This window comes from Ambystoma mexicanum, chromosome 3p, assembly GCF_040938575.1.
Source record: "Ambystoma mexicanum isolate Mex_15411 chromosome 3p, UKY_AmexF1_1, whole genome shotgun sequence".
NCBI lineage: Eukaryota > Metazoa > Chordata > Amphibia > Caudata > Ambystomatidae > Ambystoma > Ambystoma mexicanum.
Window position 1 is genome coordinate 353,824,811 of NC_090925.1, and position 23,422 is coordinate 353,848,232.

Sequence of the window (23,422 nt, forward strand, 5' to 3'; positions counted from 1 at the left end):
TTCTTCCAACAATACCGCAACTTCTTTTCATAACCCTTCTACCAGCGGACATTTCCAATACATATGATAAGCATCAGCCCGAGGTGAATTGCATTTGGGGCAGGAGTCTGAGGCATCTGGTGCAAATTGTGCAACTCTGGCTGGTGTATAGTGTAGCCTGTTTAGAATTTTGAATTGGATCAATCTCTGCCCCGAATTTAGTGAAACGTTTTTAGTGAGCATGCAATACCTTGCCGATTTCGCCTCCCCAATTGACATCTGCAAATCTGCCTCCCATTTCTCCCTAATACGATTCAGCATGGGGGTGTGTGCCTGAACCGCAGAGTACAGCCTGGAGATCCCCAGACCATTTGTAGTCGTTATTAGTTTTACACATGGATGAACCACTGGTTCGTCCGGAAATAGCGGCCACTGCCTGATAAATGCGTACCTCATGCGAGTATTGGAGGGTTTTAAGCGGTCCATCCCCCAGTGCCCTTAAAAGCAACTTCAGTTCCACAAATTTCCCATCTACAAACGTATCCCCAACTTTCATTTCCCCGTCAGGGTCCCATGAGTCTTGTACGCTAGTGTCATGCGTTGGAGGGAGCCCCGGGAAGTTCCACAGAGGTATCTCCAGATTGTAAGGTGTTTCAATCTAGAGTCTTTTGAATATTGCCTCCCATGCCTATACTGTGCAGCTTACAGGGTTATATTTGCATGTGTTCCTATATTTTGTATCAAAGAGGACAGATTGTATATTCGTGGGGTATGTGGTATGTTCTTCTATCCATGCATGGGGTGTACTATCTGGGGCCTTAAACTGTGCCTGGGAAACATAATAAAGCTCGAAGTCAGGGGCTGCTATGCCTCCTGTGGAATATGGTTCCGTCATTTTTTCCCCCATCTTATTCTAGTCGTTTTTCCGCCCCATATAAATGTGATCACTATTGATCGGAGTTTGGTGAAAAAGACTCTGCCCGGCCATATGGGGATATTTACAAAGAGGTATAATAACTTGGGAAGGATCACCATTTTCAGGACCGCAACTCTAACCGCCAATGAGATTGGGAGGCGTCCCCAGATCTGAAGTTTCGTGCTTATAGTGCGTAGTTCAGTTTCATGATTATCGGAGTACAACGTGTGTTTGTCTCTGGATACCAGAACACCAAGGTATCTGACGTTGTGGTCTGACTATTTAAGCCCTCATGTCGTGAGGGGGGACACCCAGTGGCCGGGGTAAGTGGGAATATTTCAGATTTATTTCTGTGTATCCGGAGTAATCTGCAAATTTCCGTATTTCTTCCATTATGGGCGCTAGATTTACCTCGGGCTCTCTAACATACAATAGTGTCATCTGCATACAGGGAAATCAGCTGGGTGGACCCCTTCATCAGAATCCCTCGATTTGTGTCTGTCTGACCGCAGCCGCCATTGGCTCGATGGTTAATGCGAACAGTAGGGTTGAGAATGGGCATCCCTGTCAGGTACCCCTGCCCAGTAGGAACATATCAGAGATGGTCCTGTTAGTTAGGACTTGTGCACCAGGTTTTGTATATAATAGGCTGACCTACTTTACAAAGTTGGGGCCCACCCAAATGCTTCCAGAACCGCTAGGAGATAGACCCACGAGACGGAATCGAATGCCTTTTCCGCATCGAGGGATATGGCTGCAGCACTTCTATGCCATGATGCCAAAAAGCCTACGGAGATTCAGAGCAGTGGATCTTGTGGGGATAAACCCATTCTCGTCAGGGTGTACTAGCGTAGGTACAGCAGGGAGAAGTCGGTTCGCTAGGACTTTAGCGAATATCTTGGCATCGGTATTTTTAAGTGACAAAGGTCTGTACGACGATACGTCCTTTGGAGGTCGTCGTGGCTTGGGGAGGACTGTTATGATAGCTTCCCTCATGGTGGGGGGCAAGATACCACCGTTGAGAGCTTCTTCCCATACCTGCATGAATAGTGGGACGAGTTCCTCATGGAACTCTTTGTAAAATTCGGCCCCCAATCCATCCGACCGAGGTGCCCTACCTGACGCCAGCGCTTTAATTGCTTCCGTGATCTCGTCTGGGGTGATTGGTTGATGCATGGCCAGACGGTCTTCAGGGAGTCTAGGGAGTGAGAGGGCTCCAAGGTATGCCTTAATTTCTGGGAGTGATTTCAAATCTCTATTTGAATAAAGTTGTTTATAAAAGTCAAAAAATTCCCCATTTATTTCCGTATCTGTGAGGCGTATATCGCCTTGCGCTGTCTGATTACTAGTGATCAGGGTGGGCTGTTCATCCTGTGAGTAAGTTGGATAGCGTTCTACCCGCCTTATTCCCTTCTCCATATCTTCGGGCCCTTATGGGGGCCGAAATGTATTGAATCTCTGCTGGCCAGTTTATTAAATTCTTTCAGGTGTGTGTGTGTCAGACAGTCTTTATTTTGGGTACGCGTGTACTGTTTCTAACATGTCAAGTTTGTTTTCGACCTCTGATGGCTCAGTTCTCACTCTTTTCAACATACCAACAGACCTAGACAGCAGCACCCCCTTATCCACACTTAAAGGATTCCCATACTGTTGAAATTTGGTCGACCGATCCCATGTTTGTAAAGTACTCTTCGATATCAACATGCAGTGTCTCCACTACCCCGGGGTCTGCAAGCATTCCACTGGGCATTCTCCACCTCCTGGCGGGCACGGGCGCCCCCCGGAGCAATAGATCCAACAACAATGGGGAATGGTCTGACATAGTACGAGGCAAAATTTCACACCCCTGAAGTGCCGTCACTGTAGATGAAGAGATAAACCAGTAATCCATCCTGGATTCAGAGTCATGGACGGTAGAGTAAAATGTGTATCTTCTACAATCAGGATGTAGCTCCCGCCAGGAATCCACCAATAGAAGTTGCGATGGGATATGTGCCAAATTTTGGGCTGTTTTACTGGGAGCTCTGACCACCTTGGAAGCTGTCTAGCACCGGATCAAGGACCAGATTAAAATCCCCGCTCCAGATGACCCTTGAAATTTCAAGCGAAACAATTATCTGATATAATTCTATGTAGAAGCCGGGGTCGTCGATATTGGGCCAATAGGTGTTGACTAAGATAAGGCGCTGGGAAGCAATCTCTCCCCATACCAAAACACATCTCCCCAAAGGGTCTATCCTGTGATTCTCTGGCCTAAACCCCAACCCTGGATGAATGAGTGTAATGACCCCCCCCCTAGACTTCAATGAATTGTCTGTATAGTACCTTAGGGAGCCCCATTTAGGCAGTATGAGTATTACTGGTCCCCACCATGTGAGTTTCTTGAAGCATCAGCACCTGGGGGCTATGTCTAGTGATGTAATTACCATTTTTTTTTACTTTGATATGATTATTTAGCCCCCTGACATTCCATGTTAACAGTTTAACCCTCAGACCATCGCCCGTGAATCATGAATAAATATTAGTCATCCTCTTGAACAGTGTCTCTATAATCGTGAATTCTAGACAGTGCCGGTCCATATGCAACCACATTTTCACAACTCGACTCCCAGTTACCAACTTTGTGCCTCAATAGGGCCAGTCCAAGAGTTTAACGTTTAATCCCAACTCCCCTGCCCTCTCCCCCACCCTCATCGTCACCCCCAACTCGCTGATGCATCAAACCAAACTCGTGGAATATTCCAAGGGTGGCCATGTTGCTTCACGTGGCCGCCGACTATGTCCCAGCCTCCACTTAAACATATTGCCTGGGCCGATTAGTATTACGCATTTTTCCAGCTACGGCCTGTGCTAGAGCCTGCGTTGTACCTGCGTTTGCCTCATGAATTGATCTTCCACTTCAATCCGCCGGTCTGGGCCTGTTTTGTGCTGGTCCGCCCCCTCTAGGAGGGAGAGGTATGGAGGTTTCAATGTAGTGTGTAGCCTCAGCCGGTGATTCAAAAAAATGTGCTCTGCCTGCGTGTTGGAGCCGCATTTTGGCTGGGAAAAAGAGGGCTACGGGACTTGACGTTCCCGCAGGAACTTCTTGACTGATTCGTAGGATCTCCTGTTTGCTTGTACCCCCGCGGAGAAATCAGGATAAATATGAATAAGCTTTTCTTCGAACTGGAGTGTTCCCGCCTCTCTTGCCTTCCATAGGATTGTCTCTGTCCCTGTAATTGAGGAGTCTTGCAATTATAGTGCGTGGCGGGGCACCCGGCTTAGGAATCTGGGTCAGTGTAAAATGTGCCCTTTCGATCAGAGAATGCTTCCCGCCCAAACAGGGTTTTCAGTAGATCCTCCAGTTGTCTTTCCATCTGGCCTTTCTCAAAGGATTCCGATACCCCCACTACACGGATATTGTTCCTCGATCGTGATTCGAGATCCTCGCACTTGTTTTGTAATTTAACAGAATTATCTTTGAGCAAGGCAATGTCTCGAGTATGATGAGCAATGGTGTCCTCATTAATGCTTATCCTATTTTCAGCCTCTGTGGCACGCACACTCTCCTTCTCCACTCTAGCCTTGAGGGAGCATATGGTAGAAACCATGTCATCCAGCTTTGTGTTGACAGAGAGGAACCCACTCTGAACTATTGCCGTTAGTTTATCAACTTGATTGCCAGGTTCTGGGTTCGAGGCCTCATCAGCGTCAGCATGCAGATCCGCCACAGTGGTCAGGTTTTGGTTGCCCGTGTAGGCATCCATCGGGCCTTTCTTCTTGCTCCCCGGGTCTCGGAGCCCCTACCCATCTCGGATGGTTCTTCCGTTGTGGTGTGCGCTATGGCGGCCGTGTTACGGGCCTTGGAGCGGGAGTGGGTTGCGTTATCGTATTATCGGGACGGCATCTTATGGCCGATGTGTGCATCCGCTGGTCGTCAGGCGGGATACGATGTGTGCGTGGTACCTTCCCGGAGGTTTCCAGTAGGCCCCTAGTTCATGCGCTGGGATTTCCAAGTGGGAGCAAGCCCCACCGGGGGGGTGTATGGAGCCCGGGTGACCCTCCGCTGGAATGATAGTGTTTCAAGCAGGGGTGTTCCCCAAATCATGTGGCCCCCACGGTTTCCGTCGTGTCAACCTCACCTTGGTCGGTTGTTGTCTTCCAGTTCCCATGGAACCGCAATGCAGGTCGGGGGACCGCCGAATTAATTGGGAGGGCGATGGTCTATCTCCAGTCCTCAGTGTGCAGGATTCTTCGGGCCGCACACCTCCCTGATGGCACGCCCGGTTCTCGGTTCGTCTCCTCGGGAGTCAGTCGAGCACTTAGGCTCCTCCCACTTGGGGCCTCACAGGGCACCGAAGCCGCGGCACTCGAGTGGGCTGCCCCGGTACTCTATTCCGGGTCCCGTCTGCTGCGCAGGCCGGCCAATGTTTGAGACGGCACAACTCCGGCCCCTTGGGTCGCCAGAGCCCAGGAGTTCCAACGGATGTTCGGGGGTATTTAGGCTAGCGATGCCTGTGTCCAAGGCTTACCAGGCAGGTCTGAGATGGATTTTTATGCAAAGGATCTTTCAGTGGAGCAGGAGCTCAGCAATCGGGCGGCCATTTTCGTTGTGCGCAACAGCGCCTCCCAGGAAACCATTTTTTTAAAATATCTTCTATTCTTTTAAATGTTTTTTTTTTCTTTGGATGTCATTAGGATAAGCCAATCCCTACCACATCTATTAGCGATGTAGCTCCATTGAAGCGTACATTTTGGTTTGTCATTCTTGATCACTAAACCTTGTGGGAGTGACTGGTTCATTCGGCACTGTACCATGATGGCCTGTGCAGCTCTGTTCTAATGATCTGTTTCTTGAGTTGCATTGTTTCATCCCAATGGTTTGGGGCTAAACTTAGTGGGGCATTATCGCTGTCTGGAAGGATGTATGTTGCAGCAATCCAGGCTCTCATATAATTATCACTATATACAAAAAATCTTTCTTCTGACTTAAAGTATGGGGTGCTCGGACAATGGGACTGAGTGGGAGGGGTGTCTCTGGTCAAACCTCATTTACTGGAATTGGTTCCGGTGACAACAGCTGCCACTAAGATGAATCCTGGGATCTCGCTATATACGAAGCTCGGTGAACTCCAACCTTTCCCCGGACTCTGAATACTATATAGTAAATACAATAAGGTTTGAGTATAATATTTGTCTCTTTCCAAAAGAGTAGGTCCTGCTCAGTCGCAATATGAATAAAATTATTTAAATATGTATCATTACAACATCAGAAAGATGTACAGTAAACAATTTCACTGGCACGCTAAAGTGCATGATCCAACCACCAAGTGACTCACAAATCTTTAATATAATTGTGCCCAAAGGTTGGAGATCACGGAGCTTTCTACACTCGTAAGATCACGAGATTCCCTAGATTGTTCATAGATGCATTTCATAATGACGGTATGTAATTCAAAGGTGATTAACTTCGTAATCTTTTTAGAATAACTGTTGGTAATTCATAGGCAAGTAAGAACTTGGTTTCAGATCCTTATGACAGACTACACTAACAAAAGGTAAGTTACATAGCAACCTTTTCACAGAGCCTAGGCTGCAAGAGTCCTTCCTGATCTTGTTCCGAGTCTTTTTCAGGGTCAGGTGAATGTCAAAAAGGCAGGCACTCTGCTAACAGTTCTTAAGTGTTCAGGGTCATCCGAGTAGGCTCCCTGAATGCGTTCCAGCGTTGGGCCTGGCTATACATTGATGTGTGTACTCCCCACTACACGAATTGACCTCAACCACACTGGAGCGACACAATGACTCGAGGTAAGTATGACCTTGAGTTCCAAAGTACCTTAGGAGTGATGAAGCTGGATGCCTTCTCGCTATAGCAGCTCTAGACCTGGTCTCCTGTTTCTTGGTCGTGGTGATGAAAGGAGGGACTCTAGATGGAATTTCACTGCAGCAGTCGAGGGAAGGGACTCCCAGCAAAGTCTTTGTGCTCCAATGCGGATCTGCAGTTTCGGTGACTTTTCAAAGACACTAATGTAGGACGGTTCTCGGCTGTTTGTTTCACCTCGCTTGATTGGTCCTACCCTCCGGTGAGGGGACTTTGAGTGGAATCCTCTTCAAAAGGTCCTGAAGGAGTCCACCAAAGTTTTGGGAGAGTTGGTTCATGGGAGAACGATGCACTTGCAGGATGGTCGCAGGTCCCATGGTATTGGCGGTTTGCTGCCTAGGAAGGTCACCAAGTTGTGGGATTGCTCAAAATGCATGTCTGGGGACTGATTATGCCCACTAGTCCATGAGAGGAAGTTGCCCTCTTCGGAGCTTTTCTTTTGATTTGAAAAAATGGGGTCTGGACTGCGGTAGTCACTTTAGCAGACTTCTCTGGTTACGGGAATGGGCTGCACTTGTCGCTGGTCATCTTCTTTGGCTTTTCTTTTCAGTGGTCGACTTGTCTGCAGCTTCAGGATCCAGGCCTTTTATCCAGGAACTAGCCAATCAGCACTCATGCTTCCATGCTACATTGAAACTTTTTGGAGTGCTTGTCCAGCCTCCCAGCTGGCACTGGTTCCAGGCAGGTATACCAGAAGACGAAGGACTGCAGAGTTTCAAACCCCACCATCGTTTCCTGTCTTAAAACACACTGGAGTCTTGGTAGGCTTCCCGCCGAAGACTAGTCAAACCAGCACCTCCCCGACCCAGGACGGCAGAAGGACCAAAAGGGACAAGCCCACAAGAAATGGTGGAAAAAGAATACAGCCACCATTTTGGGTCAATGCTGACCCTTCTATGCATTACCAGGGTTGTGAACAGAGCCTGTGGGTTAAAATTCCATGTCATTTAGTCACCTGCAATTTCATCCCCTGTCATTTTAACGTGTACAGTCCAACAAAAATGCAGATTTTTTTTTCCGCCCCTATCACTTATTTTTGGCTATTACCTACCCGCCCAAACCCTTATCTGCCCCCCCAAATTTTGATGAGCAGATTCGTAATATGCACGTTAAAATGCCATGAGATGAAAATGCAGGCAATGAAAGGATGTCATACCAAAATACAACGGGTTGAAAGAACACATCTACTGCCACTAGCCTTTCAGGTATGCCTGCAAATGTTACAGGAGCAGTGAGAAGGGATACTATGTAACCCCTTGCGCATATAAGGTAGGGTATGCTGATCTCACAATATAAAATGTAGAAAGGATAAAAGTATCCCTTTACCCTTGGGAACAGTAATTCACACAAGGAAAATAGAAAAACACAAAGGGGAGCCCAGAGGGCTCCCAGTAGCACTGCACAAAAGGTCTGTGCTACAAAAGTAAATTAGATGCCATAGAAAATATGAAGGAAAACATGACCCCATAAAATAAAGTATGAAAGTAATGAACAAGGGTTACCATAGACTGAGTAAAAGTTGGAGTGAGTGGGGAAAAAAGGTTCCTGCTTAGAACAGACCAAACAATCCAAGAGTTCAGCATACATTGCTGGGGGTCTCAAAGGTGAAGGAAATACGGCATAAAAAATCTACCCAACACTTCATTTTTGTTACTTGAGAGAGATGTTCAAAGGGAGACACTTTGTGACACACTAGTACAAGCAAGAAAGATGGAGACACATTGTTGCCAGGATGGGGGCATACATTGTCAATGGCTCGCTGGACGGGGAATGTGGACAAATCACATGCATGGGTTATAGTTGCTAAAAATCAAGATGGCAATGAAGTCCTTCCAAAACCACCTTTGGGGAATAATCATCCCCGTCCAGAGACTACCACAGCCACGTTTAACATAAACAAACGGGAACACACTCAAACACTGATGCTAACACAAGATTTGGCACTGGTGCATTCAAGGAGGAATTCACATACAGATGCTAATGTTCTGAGCGAACACAGTTTTCTAGCAGGCAGTTTAAACACCAATATAGTAAGAACACGGATGGGAGCTCCACACTGGTACACTTAACCCATTTTTACACAATAGAGGCCACACATCAGTGGGCCTGTTCGCCACAACAATAATATTTCAAAACGTTGCATCGAGAGTAAGGGTCCCTCACAATGTGCTATTGATCAGATCTGGGATATTTGCCTAATCCCCCCCCCCAAAGTTCTGTGCTCCGTAATATAGTCCACATTTGAATCAGTAATTTAACAATGATCCTAATTGCTCCATTGTGGGCGAGGCAACCGCAGTGCTCCCACTTGCTGAACATGTCTTTGTCTACCAGTCGAACAATACCCACACGACTTAACACCTGAACACCAGCAAGTCCCCATCCCTATCCAGACTACCAGCTTGACTTCTGAAGTACTAGAGTTCGCCACATTAAAATTACTGCCACGTTGTATGCACAAGTTAAGAAACGACTACTAGCCTTTGTTATAAATAAACAGTTTGGTTTGTGCAGAAAATCATCAATCCTTTTAATTGCACGGCTGTGGGCATTGTTGCCCATCTAAGCTACTTTCTTGATTCAGGGCTCGTTTAGTCCAGGTGCATTTAGCTGTTTTGGCATCCTGCATGTCTGAACACAAGATGTCTTGGTGAAATGTTCCTGTAGTTGAAGCTTTTATGGAAGGAGTGAAACTGATCTAGCCCCCCAGTCACACACCACCCTTCTGGTTGGGATCACAATACAGTGCTACACAAACTAATGGGACCTCCTTTTGAACCGGTGCACAAGGAATTCTTAAAAGAGCTTTTATGTAAGGTGACTTACCTGATTGCTGTCACATCAATCGGGAGAATAAGTGAACTGCAAGCATTATGTGTCTGAATCATTAGTACCCATGCATAATAACACAATGGTTTTAAGAACACAGCCAAGATTCTCCCCAAAATGTATTTCTAAATTGCACGTAAGCCAATCCATTGAGCATTTTTCAAGAGTTGTGAAGGAGCATTTGATACTCTTTATGATCGTTGAGGAGGTATGTATTGTCTTGATAAAAAAATAAGCATTAAGTAAAACAGATTTTTTTTTTCTACAGGCATGTAAGGGGGACAAGGGCAACAATTGCAAGATGGATCGATGGGTGCACTCAACATTGCTATAACCAGGCTAATAAAACACTGCAGAGAGGGGGACGTCGGGGAAGACATTGATCGCACAATGGCTGAGGCCCCAACTGTATGGTCGGAGAGGGAAGAGTTATTGGAAGCTCCACAAATGGGTACAGTGTCCTCTCCTTCGAATAGTCCCACTCCACCCCCGATGGAAAATAGTCCCCCAGAGAGGAGAGGCTTATGACCGTCCTCAGTGGTTAGTATGCTGCCCTCGGATTCCTCCTAATCTGTGAGTGGATCACTGGACTATTCCCTCAGAATACAGGAACAACGAGGAAGAAAAGTGTTGTGTTGGCAGGGCAGGGGGTTAACCTAATGCAATTGCAACAACTTGTCATGGCTTCCCTGTCCATCTCCTTAGGGCCTTTTACAAAGCTATGAGAGTCTGAATGCGTCTATACAAACTCAATCAGCCATGATGGGGATGTGGGGGGGGGGCCTCCTGGAAAAAATGCAAATCATGGAAGCTCTAGCCGGGAGTGTTGAGAAGCCTTGACAGTGAAGCGGAAACTTCACGTATGTGGCAAAATAGACTCTGTGATCTGGCCTGTCGTGAATCTGGGGATAAGTCCCTGATGATGGAAGCACTTTTGCAAGATTGTAAGTGGATGAGGACGCAGGTGAGGGGGCTAACGAGCCTGCCATCCCCATTGAAAGAAAGTGTGGCGGAATCAGCTAGGGCCATACCAATCGGGCAGCATGGGGTGGTCCCTGCTGTTGATTTGACCGATACAGCGCCCCTGGTAGCGAAGAACATCTTTTCGGTCTTTAATCCAAAAAAGGACGAAAAACCTGTGGGGGTAATTGAGGAGGGCCCATTGAGGGAGGGTGTGTCCAGTGCGGTGGGCATTCCCCCTGGGAAGCATAAATCACAAGTGGAAAAAAAATCAAAAAAACCTGCCATCGAATGCCAAAAGGAAGGCGAAGGGTTCCCGAGCATTCCTTAGGAACATTAGATCACCTCTGCCGCTTAGTCTGCCGGCTGCGAAAAAGCCTAGACGAGATCTGCCCTCCGCCCCTTCCCGGATACCTCCATATGGGCGCTGAGTCTGTTGGTGGAAGAATTGAAGAAAGCAGAGGAAGATGCCGAATGGAAAAACGTTAGTAACTCTGAATGGGAATTTATGGAAGGTCTCTCGAAATCAAGGGATTTTGGTGTGCAATCGGCCAAGTGAGCACCAATGGAATCTCTCTTGCCGACTACAATCTCTGTAAAAAGACTGCCGCTAGTTGCTAACGAGGAAGAAAAACCAAAGTCTGAAGCCTATGCCCCCACCAAAAAGGTTGTGAATAAACCACAAAATGATTTAGGGTCTTTTAAGACTCTTGAACAAAGGATGGCCTTGCTTAACTTCCCCCTCCAAAACCAAGGAGCCTTTGGCCGCCAATACTCTCCAATCCTTCCAATGAAAAAGAGCTCGGCTTGAGGACCCTCGAGGACATGAGAAGAGGTGGTCTAGGAGCTATGAATAGAAACAAGGCTGTCAAAGGGATAAATCCAATGGTGCTAATAAAGAGCCAAGATGGGAGGTGGTAAGGAGGGGGGGGGGAAATGGAAAACCGATGCCCGTCACAAAAAACTGAAGAACTGAGTCCAAAGGTTCGCTTAGAAAGGATGAAGTGATTCTAAGATGTTCTTGCTGAATAGGGGAAATGTTGTCCGGTTGATTAATACTATAGCCCCGAATCTTAAATTCGCGACAGAGGATATTAAGATTCTGGAATTCATTGAAGGAAACAAAGACTGACCGGATTATATTGCATCTCCTCTAAGGGCAAATTCTTACACCTCGGTTTTGATCTGACTGATTTTCACCCTCAATTGAAAATGAACTGGAAATTGGCTACCTCTACAAGGGCCCCTGATTTGGAAAACCTAGCTCGGGGGGGTGGAGAAGAGGAAGGAAAGGGGTAACGAAAGACTCAATAGGCAATTTAAAGAGGTGATCTCGGTGGCCCACAAAAAAGATCTACACTCTAAGAAATTTACAGTAGCAAACCATGGAAAGCCGAGGGTTTTAACATTTTAACATCACCCGCGGCTACCGCTCCAGCTTGGTCATAGCTAGCAGGTGCTTTGAGCGGTCCTGGAAGCTGCTAGACTATCGAAAGACGTCGACCTTATTGAGGATCGGCTGCTGGAATACTAGAGGGTTCCGAAGTCTGGGGGTGGATTGCGGGTTTTGGCAGATCTGGACATCCTCCTGTTCCAAGAGACCTGGTTAAGGACGCCTCCTCGGTGCAATGGTTATGTGGTGTCACTAAGCCCAGCTCCAAAAGGGTTGCTTGGCTGCCCATTTTCTGGATTACTGACTATGTTCAGGAATGACATGGGTTGGTTGATCACAGCAACCAAATGCCCGAATCCCTATGTCCAAGCAATTTTATTTAAAAAAACGATGTGGATGGTGTGGACCGGCCTTGGCTTTTGATTAACATGTATTGGCGAGTCATTGTGGGGAAGGAATTTCATTTTACGAAGGCTGTATCTAACCTGATTGAGGCTGTCTGTGAAGGGGATGGTGTTAAGGTAGTGTTGTGTGGAGATATTCATATCAAACTTTAATAAAACTGGGAAGTTGTGTGATAAGAAGGAATGAAATGAAAGAGAGAAGAATTGGATGAAGAGTATGAAGCTAAGAGAAATGCACTTGGTAAACGGGCAAACGGAGGGAGATATTCCCAGTCACCCCACATGGAGGAATGGTTTGACATCTTGCATTGACTGTTTCATTTCCAACAATCTTAAGGAGAGTATTGAGACCTTTGGGGTGATCCCCCAAACCATCAGTGAGCACTATCTATTGACCATAAGTTTTGGGGTTAGGTGGGATAAAGATCGGAAGGATGTAATAAAAGGTTGAATTAAGGAGTTGTGGGACTTGCCTCAGATTGAGAGTATGAAGTCAGGAGGATTGATGGAGTACAATAGACAATTGTTGACGGACCCTCGGAACATTGATTATAGGGGGCTCCTTAAAGAGGTTTCTAAACCAGGAGTGCGGAAAGGGGATCTGCCGTGGTCAAAAAAGCATGTCTGTGATGGTGAACTCTTAAGACATGCATAGAGCTCTGAAACAAATGGGGTGTGATTCTGGCTTGGATAAGAAAGGGCAAGAAAAGTGCTTTAGACATATAAAAATTGGTGTAGAAGTACGTAACATTTGCGTCTTCGGCATGATGCTGAGTGCATGTTACAAGCGGTCTGCAAGAAGGATTCTAGATCCACGTGGGAGTTAATTAATAATGGTGGGGTGTTACGACATGAGAAATCCTTGGTGATGGTGGCGGAGAAAGACTGGATTAGGCATTTTCAGTCATTGTTCTCTGACCCGGGTGAGGACTTGCCTAGCCCTAAAGCTAGGGATAGTGGGGGATGGAAGTTTCTTCTGGATGGTCATGATGTTGGTCTGATGATTGGAAAGCTCAGTGCTTCCAGGGCGGCCGGTCCCGATGGGATCTCAAACTACGAATTAAAAATAAACGACCACTGGGTTAGTGTTTTAACAATGTTCAGACAAATCATGGCCAACAGAACAATTCCCGAATCTTGGAAGGAAGCCTTAATCGTGCCAATTTTTTAAAATGGTGATAGGGTTGATCCTAAACTATCACCCTGTCTCCCTTTCGATGCACTGGGAAAGCTCTTTGCAACCCTCCTGCTTCGCGATCTGAACGTCTGGGCGGTTTAGAGTGGTATTTTGGACCCGAGGCAGACTGGCTTTGTGAGGGGTATGGGCACCTCCTTAAACCTCTTATTGAATTTTTAAAAAAAAAAACGTATTTATTGAGAGAGCAGCTTCATAGCAAGACCATTCACATAGCGTTTTGGATAAAACGTAGTTCTGTTGCCAATATACACATCAGGCAGGTAAATATCACGAATCAAGGTGATGGCATGGGTGTTACATCAGCATCAGGCATTAAATCACATAAATATAGGCGCAAAAGAGTCCTTATATCTTTGGGGCGACAAGGCGTCAGGACAGACGGTGTAAAGAGTTCCTCATCATCGTTTACCATACATAAGTCTTTCAGAAAGTTAGCACAGGTTGGTGCAGTTACAGATTTCCAACATTTCAGGACACATCGTTTGGCAACAATACATGAAATATTAAACCGTCTTCTTGTGGTTTCCTTCACCTTACCGATATCCCCAAACAAATGCTTCAAGGGAGCCAGGGTTGCCGGGATTGCTGTTATTTCCTCAGACCCGCCACCTCCCGCCAAAACTCCACGGGGCAAGACCAATACATATATGTTCCAGCGTTAGGGGCATTACATTTTGGGCAAGACCATGTACAGTTTTCTACAAATTTGACCAATTTAGCAGGGGCATAGTGCAATTAAGGATTTTAAATTGTATCAGCCGGAGACCAGGGTTCATTGACACCGATTTGGTAAATTGACAGTAATGGGACCATCTGGTGTCTATCAGGGTGCCCGTGTCGCGTTCCCAGGTCTCTTTGATAGTGTTGCATGAAAGGGAGTGTCTGCACTAGGGAGTATAGCATCGAGACCCCCTTACCATGACCATCTGTAGATACCATAGCTCGAATACATTCATGTGTCTGGGGTTCCAGTGGAAATGTTGGCCATTTAGTAGCAAAAGCAGCCCCCATTCCGTGGAACTGAAAGCGTTTAAGCTGGCCCCCTCCCATTGCATCGACCAAGTCTGTAAATTCACAAAAGGTGCCATCCGGGAACATGTCTCACATCCTGAAGAGCATATCGAGGTCCCATGATTGCTGGAGGACACTATCAAAGGTTGGGGAAATGCCAGGGAAGTTCCACCAGGGAACCCCCGGATCGTAAGGAGTCTCCAGGCCGATCCTCTTATAAATCCTGGACCAAGCGTGAGTGGTGGCACGTACCGGGTCAAATGGGCAAGTACCCTTGTAAGTGGAGTTGAAAATAACGGATCATATATCGTTGGGGCGGGCAGCGTGTTTTTCAAGGAGTACATGTGGGGTCGTGTCCTCGGGGTCGAACCAATGTTTTGCAAATTGTGCCTGCGCAGCTAAATAATACAGTTTAAAGTCTGGGGCCGCAATACTGCCCTGTGCATATGGTTCCACCATCTTAGCCCAACCCAGCCTAGCTGACTTCCCTTTCCAGATAAAGGAGGATCTGAGTGACTTGAGTTTCGTAAAAAAGGGTCTTTCTTTTTAAACTTACTTAAGGAAAGGAGCTTTGAGAAGGAATCAACGCTGTTCTTGGCCTTTGTGGACCTCAAACAGGCATTTGACAGGGTCCTCAGGAGTCATCTGTGGGCGAAACTGTGGTTGTGGGGTTGCCCTGGTGATATTGTATAGGCAATTGAAACACCTCAGTGCGAATTAGGCTCTCTACAAGGGGAACGCTATAGAGTAAAATCTTTACCTTCCAGGGCCTGAAACAGGGGTGTGCCCTGGCCCCGTTACTTTTCTGTCTATATATCTTCGACTTGGGACTGTTCCAGGAGAATGTGCGTGCCTTTCCACCCTCAATAAACAGAGCCCAGGTTCTGTGGATTACCTTTGCAGATGAACTGGTCTTCTTTGAATGTACTCCTATAGGCCTCCAGCACCGCCTCCAAGCTTTTGAATCCTACCTTAAGAGCAAGGGTATGAAAATCAATGCAAGTAAATCTAAGGTCTTCCCGATGAAGACGGCTAGAAGGATAAAGTGACCTTTACCTGGCGGGTGGTACTCCTCTTGAGACATGATTCAATAGTGTATTTGGGGGTCAAGATAAATAGGAATACTGATGAGGCTGCCCATTACGCTAATCTATGGCAGAAAACTATCCCTATGGTGAACCAGGGTAGACTTGTACACCAGAAATTTGGTAAATTCACACTAAATCCCATAATCTCCTTCTATAAGCAAAGGGTGACAAAGACCATAACCTATGGAGCCGAAGCTGCTCTCTGCCTCTCATGTGAGTGTTGGGAGAAATTGAGGGTCATTTTTGGCGCAAGATTTTGCGCCTGCCAAATGATCTCCCACTGTGTAAAATTAGATTTGAATTTGGGCTCCAGTCTTTGGAGTCACTAGTAGCTTGGAAGACTGTTTCACTATATAGGAAATGTACCCTAGGGAATGTTGAGAAACCTTTTAAGATCCTGGCCCTGGCAAACAGGGTGTTCAATGGACCATTTGAAGAATGGAGAAATAAGGTGGAAATTATTTTGCAGCATAAAGATGTGTCCGTTGAACTGCTGTTGTCTAACCCAATGAGTGTGAGAAACTGCTGCTCTGTGATTGGATTACCACCATGGATCAGTGCAGTGGTTTAAGGTCTAAAGATCCCCTGTCTGTGGAGGGAGGCAGAGTTAACGAACTTCTGAAATTTATGATCAAATTCCCCGACCCCAAATATCGCGATCTTCTGCTTGGATGTCGCCTAAATATCTTACACTCAAGAGATTTTGTTTAAGAGGAAAATGGTGGGGATTGAAAGTGCCAACTGTCGATATTGTATGAGCTCTTGCTTGGTGGAAACTTGAACATCTAATAATGAACTGTGAAACTCTGACTAAGATTCGAATGATATATTTAGGAGTCCTCATTGATGGAAACCACTCTCTCGAAAGGGGAATGGTGGAAATGGATGCTAATTGGGGACAAGCCTAGGATCGTTATAACTGTGATGAAAATGTTGGACGTTGTGTTAACCAACCAGGGGGAAACGGGGAGGGAGGAGGGGGATTAAGAGTTTTGGGATTAGTGCACAAAAAAAATAAAATGTACTACTCTGCACCAACCACTAGATGGCGGCCTATGCAAAATAGGCAATTCTGAACCGATCCAATCCACAGAAAGATTGCAAAGTAATGCTGCTTATGTTTGTGGACTCCCAGGAGCCCAAGCCAGCATAGTCAATGGTGTGGTTTCATTGGAGTTGTAGTACAAACCTTCTGGAAAGCCACAGGTTGCAGACCCCTGATCTAGAATCCTGTTTAGAAAAAAAATAGAATTCAGCAATAATCACACGTTTCTGCCCTTTATCTTTGGCCCTACTTGTTCCAGCCCGTGGAATGCATGATTATTGCTATTGGCAACCTCGGGTTGCCAATCCAGTAACCCGGGGTGCTAAAACAAGTGTATTTTCGTTCAATTAACTGGTCACCTCGCACCGTCCCGTTCATTGAGGGAAAATTCTTACACAAGATGGCCCCCATGGAGCTGAAGGACGGGGCTCCAAGCGGAGCCCCTCTTCCATTGCCATAACAGCCCAGCAGGGAGATTGAGTGAAGCGGAGGCAGTGGGTGCCACCACTGCAGCAAGCAGGTAAGTGGGACTGGGGGTTGGAGGGACACAAGCATGGATTGGAATGGAGGGTGGATGGAAGCAGCTGTCTGGTTGCTTGGAAATCTGGCTTGGATGATGGCATTCAGCTTGCAATACTCTTCCTGATTATTACACAACCCCCCTGCTCCGCGTGCTAAAATGCATCAATGTTTTGTAAATGTCTTATGAAAAATGTGCTGAAAATAGGATAGATTCTTGACCTCTTGTGTTAAACTCCAGCAGTGCGCGAAGTTAGAATGCTTCTATGGCTATAAGGAGTCGCAAAAAGCTATACTACATAAAAGAAATGTAAAAAGCTGTTTACGTCTTTAAGTGCTTTAGTGACTGGTGGAATTCTACTCTGTGCAGGCAAAATCAACATGCTGTTACAACTCCATTCCAATAACTGCTTACAAGCGCAGTAGTGATGCCACAATTAGCCTGTAATGAGTTTATATTGCCATTGCAGCCTGAATACTTGCTTTTTTATATAATGTATATCTGAAAATGTAGGGCATTCTGGTAGCTCATAGAACTTTGAAGTCCACCTGTGATATTAGTTGACTGGTTACTTGCGCTTCCCTATTTCATTAAGGACAAAATCCCCTATGAAGTTTTGGTCTCGGTTGTTCCTGCAAATCCTTACAAGTCTTTTCTAACTTTTTAGCAGTTGGAGCTTTGGAAGAGTTATGACCCCCCCCCCCCCGTCCTGCCTTACTAACAGCCCTGGACAAAGCACATTGTAACTTTATACTTTAATTGTCAAACCAATCCTCACTAGTGTTTTTGCCTCTCCACCCATTACTTCCTCTTCTTTTAACATGCCTTGATGGCCTTTCTGCCACAAGTTCTCAGAAGTTGGCAACCCTAGTTTTATCGGGTCCAATTAGAATGTAATCTGAGCACCTACCTCTAACCAGGTAAACTTATTAAGTCATTGTAGTGAAAGTTAGATGTGAAACTGCTACACAGGTTATGATTCCTTAAGTTTCCTCCTTTTTGCCTGCATATCAAAAGATCGGTTTTCACTTGCTCCATATTGCTGTACAGGATATAGTTTGCAGATGGATCAATGAAGGTAATGATTGCTTTTGACAAGTACACTTCCAGGTCAATCACTGCCTCCAGGCAGCAGCATTCATAAAGAAAGCCTGTTGTACAATGTCGTGTGCTTTGAATTGTGTACAGCGCAGGGTAAGTCCTACTTGCCTGACTGTAAATGAGAAATCTAGTGTTAGGAAAAATTCAGATTGGCAAGGATAAAGGGACATGTTGAGAAAACCAGATGTGCATTTGTGTTTGACACTGAAGGGGCCAATATTGCATATGCTACATCTTAATTCATCTTGCCAATGTTCTAATGCTGTTGGCTGTATTTTAAGGGAGAGGTGTTCTAATTCTTGAATTTAATATTACAGCCATATAGACTATTGTGTATTTGTGTTGCTTGCCATGTTCTAGTTGGCGGCATTGTGCAGTTCCAAATTGGATGTCGCTTGGACAGGGTTCTAACTTTGGTAGTTGCCTGGGGGGACAGAGCTTGGAGGACGTGCTGTAGCTGCTGGAAATTAATAGGTATACAGAACTCGTCCTATTTGGCTTTTAATGACCTGGTAGGGACCAACTTGCCCTATACGGAGCTACCTACAACTGTTTCTATACTTATGCGTGCTGCACGTTGTCCCTTCTCCTTTCTAAATGGTGAAGGTGGGAGATGTGGTCTATTCTAGCAGAAGGAAATTTGATTTGATCTCATTTTGTACTTTATTTTTTGTTGCTTACAGGCTCGCCTGCCAAAAGGAGGCCGCACTATCCCAAAGCCCTTTAAATTATCAAAAGGAAACAAGAGGAAACATGAAGAGGATGCTGAGCCATGCAAATTTGTGTCGACAACTGAACAGGTTGAGGCTTTTTTCAAGCGCACCCCTTGTCGATATCACCTGAGGAGCAGGTTGCAGCAGAACGCTGGTGAGTTCTTATTACTTGCTTTACTGACCGCGAGCATTACTGTATCTCCTTAGTTTGGTTGCATGAACTGAAGACCATCCTATTCACATGTGAGCCATATTTGGAGTCGGAATGATCTTGCCATTTCTCTCAAACCTATTGTGCATAATAATCTTAAAATGCTTATCTTGCCGTCTTCAGAGGGTGACTTCCCTTTTTGGATGGGAAGGTCTTCAAGGCGTCCGGTGTAAGTGGGGATTTTTGTTGCCCAAAGATATTAGAACGTGTGCGTAAATAGAGAAGCAAGTTCTCCTGTATGAGAAGGGTTTTGGGAAAGTTGAGTGCTTTGGGGTTGGATCTTGTTAGCAGTATAGGGTGGAATTTTTGTACCAGTAGTGCCCTTAGCCTTGCATTTGTATTGTCGAGGATATTGCGACTCCAGCTCTTACTAGAAACCATAGAATAGGTGTCAAAAGAATCCTTTTTCTTTACACTGTGGACCTGAGATTTGGTGTAGTGCATTCCTGTAGTTTTAGTTTGGGTTTGCTTCATTTTGAAGCACTGGGTAGACTGGGCTGAATACAGAGTTTTTTGTTAGAGATTTTAGTGGTATGGTGCTAATTTTGATGCGTGTTCTTGGGTTGCTGTTTGTATAATTCTCCTCATTGGCAGTAAGTAGGCAGGATTCTCAGTTGTAAACATGGGGTCTATGAGAATAGGCGGAGAGACTGCTTATTCGATTGGGGAGGGGGGGATAATTGCAGTGTTCCATTTGCAGGGTGCCAGTCTTCATCCTCACGTGCATCCTTGCATGTTGTAGTGATTGTAAATGGGGCATATTCTTTCTGGGGGCTCAGACCTTTGGTCTTCCTCAATCGGACCCAATGTGCCACTCAAGCCAGAAGAAATGCAGATGTTCGATCTGGGATGAGAGAAAATGCAGCTTCTGTTTGCTTTGACGAGAAGTACAGACTTTCACACATCAGTTGTACAGGGAAGAACTTAACCAGAGTAGGCTGGTGGGAGGTTGGACCATTGTGGTTATAGGGTGTGGTGATGCCAGGTCCGCTGACTAGTCTACTCAAAGGAGTATGGTTTAAAGATTTAAGTCTCCATTTGTGGAGCGTATTGGGGATCTGATAATTGGTGTAGCAAAGAGTTTTCTTCTACAGCTTAGGTGAACAGAGGGCTGTAGATGAGTGCATTGTGGTCCTGGGTAATTTGCCCTTGGCAGAGTCTGTGCTGCTTGATGGTGTTGGGCATGATGTCCTAGCTACGTGATGTGTTAATGTTTGTCTTTAGACCTAGCAGAATTCCCTCATTGCGGTGGGCCAATTGGTTTTGCTTTTGACCTGGTCATGCTGCTGTATTTTGTAGAAAGTTTCCACTGGGATTATTGGGACGTTGCAGGTGCATACCATCGGATTTAAGTGATGCTGTACTCGTGCAGAAACTTGTCTTTATATGTGGGTTTGTAGCAATAGGTGATCTGTTGGGGGAGGAATGAGTGGTGCCTGTCCAGTCCATGGAAATGGGAAGGATAATTGTTTGCTCTTCGGCAGTGGATTTCACATCTTTGGCATCAGGGAGAAATTGTGAGGAGTTGGAATTCGAAGGTCATGAACAGCGTGGGCATTGCAAAAGCCCCATTAAGACCACACAGTTGGCAGAGGGGTGAGCAGTTTACTGGCCTGATTCTGTAACCTCTGGCATTGGTGTGCTGGTTTCGTGTCTGTAGTGGGGTGATGCACACAGACTGAGGAATGTGACAACTTGTAGGCCCACTGTTATCCAAACTGCTGAGACTTAAGCATCAGCCTTTCTTCATAGGGCAATCACCTGTGAAAATTGTGAAAGCAAAGAGGGCTACTCCAAAAACGCCTACATTGATGACAAAGTGTCGCCACCGCCCAGTCACCTTCAAGAGTACTGCAGAGCCTGAGTCTGAAAAACTAGAGAAGCAGCAACAGTGAGTGGTTGGTTTATACACACACTCCCGTTCAGCTTACAATATTTCCTGTACAGTGTTTGCTACCATAACATTGTAGCACTGAATTATGTTTCTATCTGGCTCAAGGGTAGTCCTTTTATAAACCTTGGCAAGGTGAGAGGCTGAGTTTACCCTAAAAGCTTTGTTCAGATCTCCTCCACTAAGGCTTGCGCATATTTTCTAACTAAATAGAATTATTTTGTTTCCTTGTACACTTTTCTTGCACTGTTACTAGATCAGTGTCTAACCTGGCTTTAAGTTGTTACTAAAACATCTACTTGGGGTGCTTGCATTTTTAATGGCATAATCAATTTTATTTTGTTCCTCACCAGTGAATTTGTGAAAATGCATGCTGCTGTGGTCATTTCTGGTATCTAACAGTAGTGTCGCCCTTTGGCGCTATGTTGCCAATTTAGTTACACTTTTAGAGCTCGGGCATTGGACCGAAGGGTTCTTGATGGAAGCCTGATCCCTCCAAAGAAGCATTCTATGAAGGAGACAACCAAGGTTGCATGGGAGGCAAAGAGGGGGGAGCAAGAAGAGGAAAAGTTCACCTTCCATTCAAGACCATGTCCATCAAAGATGCTGGAGGGTGTGGTTGTAAGTACCTACCTTGCAGTTTGTATGATCCTTGAAGTGTTTTCATTTTACCTTTTTGTCTTCTGGACTAACTCAGTTATTCATAGGGAGTGCCAGAAAAGAAATCTCTTGCTTGTACAGTCCCGAAGTCTCCAGCTTTTGTTCTGAAGAACAGAGTCCGTGAACTTGCTCATACGGAAGAGCAGGTGCAAGTTTTTGATTTGCATGCTTCCATTTGCACTTTCTAGTAGCTGCTATTCCACACTGGTGTGATGACCAAGGACTTTTTTTTTCTGTCTCATAAAAGGAGGAAACCCCACCCATCAGGGCAAATCCCATGCCGCTCTATGGTGTACCATTTAAACCCAAGATTCAGGAACCGCATCATGTACAGCCTGTTCCTTTCTCCTTTGACTCAAGAGATAAAGAACGTTTTGCACAGAAGGAGAAGAAACTGGAAGAACTGAGGAGAGGGGAGGTGAGCCTTGATTGTGCCTTTGGCACCCCACTTAGCTGAGAGGCTGATGGTACATGGTCTGAAGTAGCATTGTGTTCTGTTAATTAGTAGCCTTCATTCAGCTGACTCATCAAGCCAGCGTATAAACTATATATAAGGAATTTGTTCAATATTTGGAACCAAAATGTTTTACAGGCTCCAACATTTAAGGCTATGCTGCTGCCATACTTTGACCATGTCTCACTTCCTGAAAAAAAGGTGAAGGCTCCAACATGTCCAGAACCATTTCACCTCCAAATAGAGGAGAGGGCAGCGAAGAAAACCCAGCAGTGGAAGCAAAAGGTTTTCCTTTAAATATTTTTTCTTTTTTGGGCATGGGCATCATTGCTATGGTCATGTGAGGTCTTGCTAATCTCTCCTTTGTTTGTTGTGAGGGCTTTGGGTGGGTTATTTGCCTAGCTTGCCCAACCTCCCTTCAGTTTCAGTAGATCAACTGCACTGCTACGGCCCAGGTAGGGGAAGAATCATACCATTGCCTTTTTGTCTGCAGCTGGAGGAGGAGCTCAGGCAGCAGAAAGAAGCATCCTGCTTCAAAGCCCGCCCCAACGTTGTAATCCACCAGGAACCCTTTGTTCCAAAGAGAGACAACAGAACGTTGACTGGTGAGTCTTTCCACCACTTTAATCATAAATGGGGCTAGGAGGGAGCAGAGCACTTCAGATTTTCTTTTGAAGGCTGCTCAGTGAAGATCTCTTAAACCAGTTGACATTGTGCATCGTCCATGCTTGCTGTATTTCTGGTATTTTTTTAATTGTTTTAGTAGAAGTCTGCACACTATGTTCACTGAACTTCCCCTAGCATAAACTTGTAGGGACTTGGTTTACACCCTGAATTGTACACTAATGGTTTAATGGCATGGTTAGCCCACGACTGAAAATGTATTATACTGTGAGTGTTTCTTCTATCTCCAAACAACTTAGAGAGCCTTTGTGGTTCCATAGTTCAGGAAAGTTTTGAATTGGCCACAGAGAAGCGTGCCAAAGAGAGGAAGGAGTTTGAGAAGCAACTTGAAATGCTAGAAGCCATGAAGACCATGATGGACGAGGAGGAACGTCGTACAAAAGAAGAGCAAGAGAAGGAAGAACTGGCACAAAGGAGACAGCAGCTGGTAAGGCTACAAAAGGTGCAAAGTAACCTGTGCCAGCATTGCTTTACTAACCCGTGCTATGAAGCCCCAAAGCTCTCA

At 45.7% G+C, this 23,422-nt stretch overlaps 1 protein-coding gene across 5 annotated transcripts in view; it reads left to right on the plus strand.

Moving 5' to 3' along the window:
- Positions 1–23,422, plus strand: part of LOC138580442 (targeting protein for Xklp2-B-like) — a 247,643-nt gene that overhangs the window by 219,186 nt on the left and 5,035 nt on the right. For 4 of the 5 annotated variants that reach the window (XM_069650997.1, XM_069650994.1, XM_069650996.1 and 1 more), the window contains exons 9-16: positions 18,988–19,171; positions 20,981–21,119; positions 21,557–21,740; positions 21,827–21,925; positions 22,027–22,197; positions 22,372–22,518; positions 22,727–22,838; positions 23,157–23,344. In XM_069650997.1, coding sequence (XP_069507098.1) covers positions 18,988–19,171; positions 20,981–21,119; positions 21,557–21,740; positions 21,827–21,925; positions 22,027–22,197; positions 22,372–22,518; positions 22,727–22,838; positions 23,157–23,344 — 1,224 coding nt within the window. The remainder of the gene's footprint in view (positions 1–18,987; positions 19,172–20,980; positions 21,120–21,556; positions 21,741–21,826; positions 21,926–22,026; positions 22,198–22,371; positions 22,519–22,726; positions 22,839–23,156; positions 23,345–23,422) is intronic. The other variant, XM_069650998.1, reaches the window with a different exon arrangement.